Consider the following 8,660-nt stretch of genomic DNA (forward strand, 5'->3'; position numbering starts at 1 on the left):
TCCGGGGAGGGCCTGCCCAAGACCGACCTCATGGCCTTCAGCCCCAGTCATCCACCCTGTCTGGTAGTGGGTGATATGAGCGAGCAACAGGATTTAAATGATGAGCATTGTGCCAAGGTAAGTCTGAATTGTCATAATTAACAGTTAATACATACATGAAATATTAAATTGTTTCCTTAGAATTTCTCTTTACATTTTTCATTTTTAAAAATTTGAATAAATTTACTTACTATAATCTGTTCATTTTTTCTGTTAACTATTGTAATCTATGTAGTTTGTTATTAGTCTTAATTTAAACTGGAATCAGACATTATACCTATTTGTGGTGCATTTTTAATATGCATAAGTAGTAGTATTTTTTCTAATTATTTATGTAGAATTTTCACTTCTTTGCATTTGATCCAAATAGTGGTTAAATAGAAATTCAAGGGAACTTGCACTTTGATCAAGTAATTCATATAAAATCTGTATTCCTCAGACACTGTAAATCTCTTATGTTTGAATTTTATTTGGTGTGTTGCTTTTCATGGAGATATTTCTTCTTTTTAAAAAAGTTTGTATTTGGGCGCCTGGGTGGCTCAGTGGGTTAAAGTGTCTGCCTTCGGCTCAGGTCACGATCCCAGGGTCCTGGGATGGAGTCTGCATGGGACTCCCTGCTTGCTTGCTCTCTTTCTCTCTCAAAAATAAATAAAGATTGAAACAAATTTTTACTTAAATTCCAGTTAATTAACATACAGTGTTATGTTAGTTTTAGGTGTAAAATTTAATGATTCAGCACTTTGATGCAACATCCGGTGTTCATCACAAGTGGACTCCTTAATTGGGGTCCTCTGTTTAACCCATCACCCACCCACCTCCCCTCTGGTAGCCATCAGTTTGTTCTCCATAGTTTAGAGTCTGTTTCTTGGTTTGCCTCTCTCACCTCTTTCTCTTTCGCTCTTTTTTCCTCTTCGCTCATTTGTTTTGTTTCTTAAATTACACATGAGTGAAATCATATGGTATTTGTCTTTCTCTGACTGACTTATTTCACTTAGCATAATACCCTCTAGCTCCATCCACGTTGTTGAAAATAGTAAGATATCATTCTTTTTATGCTGAGTAATATTCCATTGTGTGTGTGTGTATGTGTGTGTTTGTGTGTGTGTGTGTATATATATATATATATATATATATATATATACACAACATCTTCTTCATCCATTCATCAGTCACTAGACACCTGGGCTGTTTCCATTTTTGGCTATTGTGGATAATGCTGCTATAAACATCAGGATGCATGTATCCCTTTGAATTAGTATTTTTGTATCCTTTGGGTAAATACCCAGTAGTGCAATTGCTGGATGGTAGGGTAGTTCTGTTTTTTAACCTTTTGAGGAACCTCCATGCTGTTTTCCAGAGTTGGCTCCACCAGTTTGCATTCCCTCCTACACTGAAAGAGTGTTCCTCTTTCTTCCCATCCTGGCCAACACCTGTTGTTTCTTGTGTTGCTGATTTTAGCCATTCTGATGGGTGTGAGGTGATATTTTATTGTAGTTTTGCTTTGTATTTCCTTGATGATGAGTGCTGTTGAGTGAGTATTTGTCATGTGTCTCTTGGCCATCTGTGTGTCTTCTTTGAAAAATGTCTATTTATGTCATCTGCCAATTTTTAAGTGGATTTTTCATTTTTTGGGTGTTGAGTTCTATAATACTTAATATATTTTGGATACCAACCCTTTATCAGGTGTCATTTGCAAATATCTTCTCCCATTCTGTAGGTTGCCTTTTAGTTTTGTTGATTGAATCCTTCACTATTTAGGAGCTTTTTATCTTGATGAAATTCCAATAGTTTTTGCTTTTGTTTCTCTTGCCTCAGGAGATATATCTAGAAAGAAATTGCTATGCCCACGCCAAAGATGTTACTGCTTGTATTCTCTAGGATTTTTATGGTGTCAAGTCTCACATTTAGGTCTGTAATCCACTTTGAATCTATTTTTGTGTAAGAAAATGGTCCAGTTTCATTCTTTTGCAGGTTGCTGTCCAGTTTCTCCAGTACCCTTTGTTGAAGAGACTGTCTTTTTCCCATTGAATATTCTTTCCTGCTTTGTCGAAGATTAATTGATCATATAATTGTGGGTTCATTTCTGGGTTTTCTTTTGTGTTCTGTTGGTCTCCATGTCTGTTTTTGTGCCGATACCATACTGTCTTGATCACTACAGCTTTGTAATATAACTCGAAGTCCGGAATTGTGATGCCTCCAGCTTTGTTTTTCAAGCTTGCTTTGGCTATTCGGGGTCTATTTTGGTTCCATACAAATTATAGGATTGTTTTTTCTAGCTGTGTGAAGAACGCCGCTGATATCTTGATAGGGACTGCATTAAATGTGTAGATTGCTTTGGGCAGTATTGACATTTTAACAATATTTGTTCTTCCAATCCATGAGTAGGGATTATCTTCACATTTTTGTCATCTTCAATTTCTTTCATCAGTGTTTTACAGATTTCAGAGTCCACGTCTTTCTCCTCTTTGGTTAGGTTTATTCCTAGGTATCTTATTGGTTTTGGTGAAGTTGTAAGTGGGATTGATTACTTAATTTCTTTCTGCTGCTTCATTATTGGTATATAGAAATGCAACAGATTTCTGTATGTTGATTTTGTATTCTGCGACTTCACTGAATTCATTTATCAGTTCTAGGAATTTTTTAGTGGAGTCTGTTGGGTTTTCTATATAGAGTATCATGTCATCTGCAAATAATGAAAATTTTATTTCTTCCTTGCCGATTTGGATGCCTTTTATTTCCTTTTGTTTTCTGATTGCTGTGGTTGGGGCTTCCAGTACTATATTAATAGTGGTAAGAGTGGACATCCTTGTCTTGTTCTTCACCATAGAGGAAAAGCTTTCAGTTTTTCCTCATTAAGGATGATATTATCTGTGGGTTTTTCAGTTGAGGTATGTCCCCTCTAAACCTACTTTGCTGAGAGTCTTTATCATGAATGGATGTTGTACTTTGTCAGATGCTTTTTCTGCATCTAATGAAAAGACCATATGGTTCTTATTTTTTCTTTTATTAATGTGGTGTATCATGTTGATTGATTTGTAAAAATTGAACCACTCTTTCAACCCAGAAATAAATCTTACTTGATCATGGTGAATGATTTTTTAATGTATTGTTGGATTTGGTTTGCTAGTATCTTATTGAGAATTTTTGCATCCATGTTCATTGAGAATATTGGCCTGTTGTTCTCTTCTTTAGTGGAGTCTTTATCTGGTTTTGGCATCAGGGTAATGCTGGCCTCATAGAATAAGTTTGGAAATTTTCCTTCCTATTCTACTTTTTGGAATAGTTTGGGAAGAATAGGTAGTAACTCTTCTTTAAATGTTTGGTAGAATTTGCCTTGAAGCCATCTGGCCCTGGACTTTTGTTTGTTGGGAGTTTTTTGATTACTGATTCAATTTCTTTACTGGTTATTGGTCTGTTCAAGTTTTCTAGTTCTTCCTGTTTCAGTTTTGGTAGTTTATATGTTTCTAGGAATTTATCCATCTCTTCCAGGTTGTCCAGTTTGTTGGCATATAGTTTTTCATGATATTCTCTTATAATTGTTTGTACTTCTGTGGTGTTGGTTATTTCTCCTCTCTCATTTGTGATTTTTTTCATTTGGGTCTTTTCTCTCTTCTTTTTGCTAAGTCTGGCTAGAAGTTTATCAATTTTATTAATTTTTTCAAAGAACCAACTTCTGGTTTCATTGATCTGTCCTATTGCTTTTTTAGTTTCTCTATCCATTTATTTCTGTTCTAATGTTTGTTATTTCCCTGTGTCTGCTGGCTTTGGGATTCATTGGTTGTTCTCTTCTAGCTCTTTTAGGTGTAAGGTTAGGCTATTTGCTTGAGATTTTTCTTGCTTCTTGAGTTGGCCTGTATTACTATATACTTCCTTCTTAAGACTGCTTTTACTGCATCCCAGAGGTTTTGGACCATCGTGTTTTAATTTTCACTTGTTTCCATGTACTTTTTAAAATCTCTTCTTTGATTTCCTGGTTGACCCATTCATTGTTTAGTAACATACTGTTTGACCTCCATGTATTTGTGGTCTTTCCAAATGTTTTCTTATGGTTGACTTGTAGTTTAATAGCATTGTGGTTAGAAAAGTTGCATGGTATGATTTCAATCTTCTTGTATTTGTTGAGGACTGATTTTTGACCCAGTTTGTGATCTATTCTAGAGAATGTCAAGCCCCACATCAGGCTCCATGCTCAGTGTGGAGTTTGCTTGAGATTCTCTTTCTCCCTAAATCAATCAATCAATCAATCAATCAATCTTTTTTTAAAATAGAGAAGTTTTCTCTGAGAGAATACTGAACACGATGGGCATTCTGGGAACAGACCAACTTAAGTAAATGAGTACACAGAAAATCCCAATGTGGCTAGACACAGAATAGTCTGCTTTGGTCAAAACATATGGTTCTTACAAGAAAGAGTATGAGATAAGACAGGAAAAGTAATATGAGAAAAAGCTCTTGGGTAAGTTAGAGTACTTGACTAAGAAATTTTGACTCACCTCTAAAGTCATCTGAAAACTAAAAGTGTGAAACAACAGGAATAAAAGGTGTGTTTCAGGAAGATGACTGTCAGGATTTAGTGAAGGATAAATGGGGTTGTGGCAAGATAACACAATAAGAAGCTATTGAAATAATCCAGGATAGCAGCAATATTTCAAACTCATTTAGGCACAGTCAGGAGGCAGAAGCACAGTGGAGGGCCAGAAGGTTGTGGAGCCTCATGTTGGGCTCCGTTTGAGAATGCCATCCCAAAGCAAGGAAATCCCAGGTACACTTGTGGCCTTGGTGATTAGTGCCAACTCACTGCCACTGAACATAGTTGGAACAGAAAATTGGAACAGGGCAGCAAACCCTTCAGAACTAGGTTTTCAAAACAAAAACAGAATTGCAATCTTGGCAGAACTGGGCAATGAGGAAAGAAAATTACTAGTGTAACCAATCTTCAACCAAATCATCCTGGAGCTAGGGATGCACTCTGGAGACCCTTTCTTAAAAAGGACTTTCAGAGGCACCTGGGTGGCTCAGTCAGTTAAGTGTCTTGACTCTTCATTTCAGCTGACGTCATGATCTCAGGGTCATGAGATGGAGCCCAGTGTGGAGCCTGCTTAAGATTTCCTCTCTCCCTCTGTCCTTCTCCCACCCATGCTCTTGCATGCACATGCTCACATGCTCTCTCTGAAAAAAAAAGACTTCCAGGTCATGCTGAGCAGCAGAGTATTACAGCCCAACAAAAGGTAGCTTTGCAGCATGCATGTGCACATTCATATGGCTGTTTCATAACTCTAGACTCTGAATTTGGGAATCATATTCTTCCTATTTTACTTCATCTTGACCTAGAATGAAGGAAATATTTGTAATGAAAGTGACTGTAATATCAAATGCCAAAACTACTATCATTCAGAATGATATTGTCATTCAGAATTGAATTCAGTGACTTCCAGAGTTTTGGTGAATATTTATATTCTTTGCTTATTTAAAAGAAAGGTATGTGTAAGTCAAAACAGAAAAGGAGGGTCACCAGGATTTGTGAGCTTTGGAAGCTGTATTATCTGAGTGACTTACTATGTTACCCATGGCTGTAACTTTTTTGTAATGTAGTTTGATTTTTTAACTCTAAATCAGGCTCTGATTTGGATGGTCACATAATTCACCCCTGCAGCCCCCAACTAGTTGGACTAATATGTCCACAATAGATTTTCAAGAACCATTTATAGTACTTAAGTTTAAACAAATGAGGATGCTTTAAAAAATGTGAACCAGTAAGCTTAAATAAGTTATATTCATATTTACTGTTTGTAGAATTGATATTAATGTACCTTTTGAGTTTATAGTCAACATGCCATCCTGAAATACTGTTTAACTCATAACTAGCTCCCTTATTCCCCATTTTAAAAGGAAATCTAAGTTAAGACTAAGACTACCAATCAGTCTTTATAAAAATGTTTATAAAGCTATGCCACTATACATTATATGACTAAATGGTATTAAAGACAATTAATTATGAGAAATGTGGTTTTAAAATTTGTACCTGCTCTTATTTAGTGTTACTACATAAATGGTATGCCTATGTGGTTTTATTGTCCATTTTTGTGCTAATTAAAAACATGCAAGTTGGAAAAAACTCATTTAGGCAGATATCAAAATTGGAAAGCAATACAGGTGTAATTATCTAATTTGCACTTGGAAACAAAGGAATGAGACATTCAAGAAAATTTGTTCTGTGAAGTAAAATAAAAAAGGATAAAACCCCCCCAAGCTTGATTAAAGGACTGCTCTAAGTATGACAAATGAGTACCAATATTTTTCTAATGAAATAAATTTATGTTATGAAATAAATAATCTAAATTAAATTGGAGGTTGTAAAAACAGGTACATACTCATAAAATGTGGAGCTTAGAAAGGATGGAAAGAATAAAGAGATAAGAACCATGAACTTTTGGGGCGCCTGGGTGGCTCAGTTGGTTAAGCGACTGCCTTCAGCTCAGGTCATGATCCTGGAGTCCCGGGATCGAGTCCCGCATCGGGCTCCCTGCTCGGCAGGGAGTCTGCTTCTCCCTCTCCCACTCCCCGTTTGTGTTCCCTCTCTCGCTGTGTCTTTCTCTGTCAAATAAATAAATAAAATCTTTAAAAAAAAAAAAAAAAAAAAAAAAAAAAAAAAAAAGAACCATGAACTTTTGGAACAGAGTTTATAAATTCTGATGAAAAGAGAAATTCAGATACTTCTTCCATGCAAAATTCACTTAATACAAATTATTCCTCTTCAAAGATCCCCTAAACCATCTATTATTGTGTTTTCTCAGGAGAACTATATGAATTAGTTGCTTTTATCCCATTTCCTAAAAACAAACACCCCTTCTAAATTTTTCTTCCATTAGTAACTACATGAGACCAAGAGTTTTCTTAACAGAAATCTAAGAAAATGGAGTTACCTGAACTCTGAACAAAATATTTGAAAACTTAGTGTTCCGCTGTGTGATTCGCTTTATTGTCAGATTTTTGTTTTTATTTAAAACTGAGAAAATGTGTTTTCAAGGCATAAGGAGACTACAGTTATGGTTACACTAAATACTTAGAAGTTAAGTCTCTTAATGCTTTCAACAAGTACGAGAAGTGTTGTCCTGTGCTTTAACAAAACTGAAGGAGAAAAAAATCAGGGTTTAAAATAAAACTTCATATTTATTAATAACAAGTTGATATTTGTAGCTCATACTTACTATTTGGCCACATGATGTCGCTCTTTACCGCGAAATTTTCTCATTCAAGACACAACTAAGTCATCCGTTTTCATATTGGAAAGACTTCACTCTGTTTCTCTAAGCGGATGTTGAACAATGGCGAGCACTTCATGATAGTAAGAAAGAGATAAGAAGATTCCTCCAAATTTTGAGACAAGTTACTATTTGAATAAAAAAAAAAACAATTAATTTGAAATGGTGGACTCGAATCGAGGCGACCGGGGGCACTGGCATCTACTGCTGTTTTTCAAAATTCTCATAGCCTGGGAGAGCGCGAGCGGCCAGGTCCACTACTCGGTCCCGGAGGAGGCCAAACACGGCACCTTCGTGGGCCACATCGCCCAGGACTTGGGGCTGGAGCTGGCAGAGCTGGTGCCGCGCCTTTTCCAAGTGGCGTCCAGAGGCCACGGGGACCTTTTGGAGGTAAATCTGCAGAATGGCATTTTGTTTGTGAATTCTCGGATCGACCGGGAGGAGCTGTGCGGGCGGAGCGCGGAGTGCAGCATCCACCTGGAGGTGATCGTGGACAGGCCGCTGCAGGTTTTCCATGTGGAGGTAGAGGTGAAGGACATTAACGACAATCCTCCTGTATTCCCCGAGACACAAAAGAATCTGTTTATTGCAGAATCCAGGATGCTTGACTCTCGGTTTCCACTAGAGGACGCTTCCGATGCAGATATCGAGGAGAACGCTCTGTTGACTTACAGACTGAGCCCCAACGAGTTTTTCTCTCTGGACGTACCAACAAATGACGAACAGGTAAAACCTCTTGGACTTGTATTACGGAAACCTTTAGACAGGGAACAGTCTCCAGAACTTCATTTAGTGCTCACAGCCACTGATAGAGGCAAACCTGAGCTGACTGGCACCGTTCAGTTACTCATCAAAGTGCTGGACGTCAATGACAACGCCCCAGCTTTCGACAGAACACTCTATGCGGTGAAATTACCAGAAAATGTTCCCAATGGAACTTTGGTAATTAAACTTAACGCCTCAGATTTGGATGAAGGCTCGAATGCGGATATTATTTACTCCTTCTCTAGTGGTGTTTCCCCAGATATAAAATCTAAGTTCTACATAGATGCCATAAGTGGAGAAATTATAGCAATAGGACATATCGATTTTGAAGAAAGCAAAACCTACAAACTTCGAGTAGAAGCGATCGATAAAGGCTACCTACCACTAGCTGGTCACTGTACAGTTCATGTGCAAGTTTTGGACGCTAATGATAATGCTCCAGAGTTGACTGTTACTTCCCTGTCTCTCCCTATCTCAGAGAATGCTCAACCGGGCACAGTCATCACCTTGATTAAGGTGTTTGACCGAGATTCTGGAGCTAATGGGGAGGTGACCTGCTCACTAACACCCCATGTCCCCTTCAAGCTGGTGTCC

The 8,660-nt window shown here is 37.5% G+C and overlaps 1 protein-coding gene and 1 pseudogene across 1 annotated transcript; both read left to right on the plus strand.

The window, feature by feature from the left end:
- Window positions 1-30: 30 nt before the first annotated feature.
- LOC110591225 lies at window positions 31-5,375 on the plus strand (annotated as a pseudogene).
- A 2,024-nt stretch (window positions 5,376-7,399) lies between these two features.
- Window positions 7,400-8,654, plus strand: LOC110591226 (protocadherin alpha-7-like; the record flags this gene model as incomplete). Its single annotated transcript, XM_044912365.1, has 1 exon — window positions 7,400-8,654. A coding segment is annotated over exon 1 (1,191 nt), but the record flags the coding sequence as incomplete, so codon positions are not given.
- Window positions 8,655-8,660: the final 6 nt, after the last annotated feature.

The sequence above is a fragment of the Neomonachus schauinslandi genome, unplaced genomic scaffold (genome assembly GCF_002201575.2).
Source record: "Neomonachus schauinslandi unplaced genomic scaffold, ASM220157v2 HiC_scaffold_1513, whole genome shotgun sequence".
In the NCBI taxonomy this organism is placed as follows: Eukaryota; Metazoa; Chordata; class Mammalia; order Carnivora; family Phocidae; genus Neomonachus; species Neomonachus schauinslandi.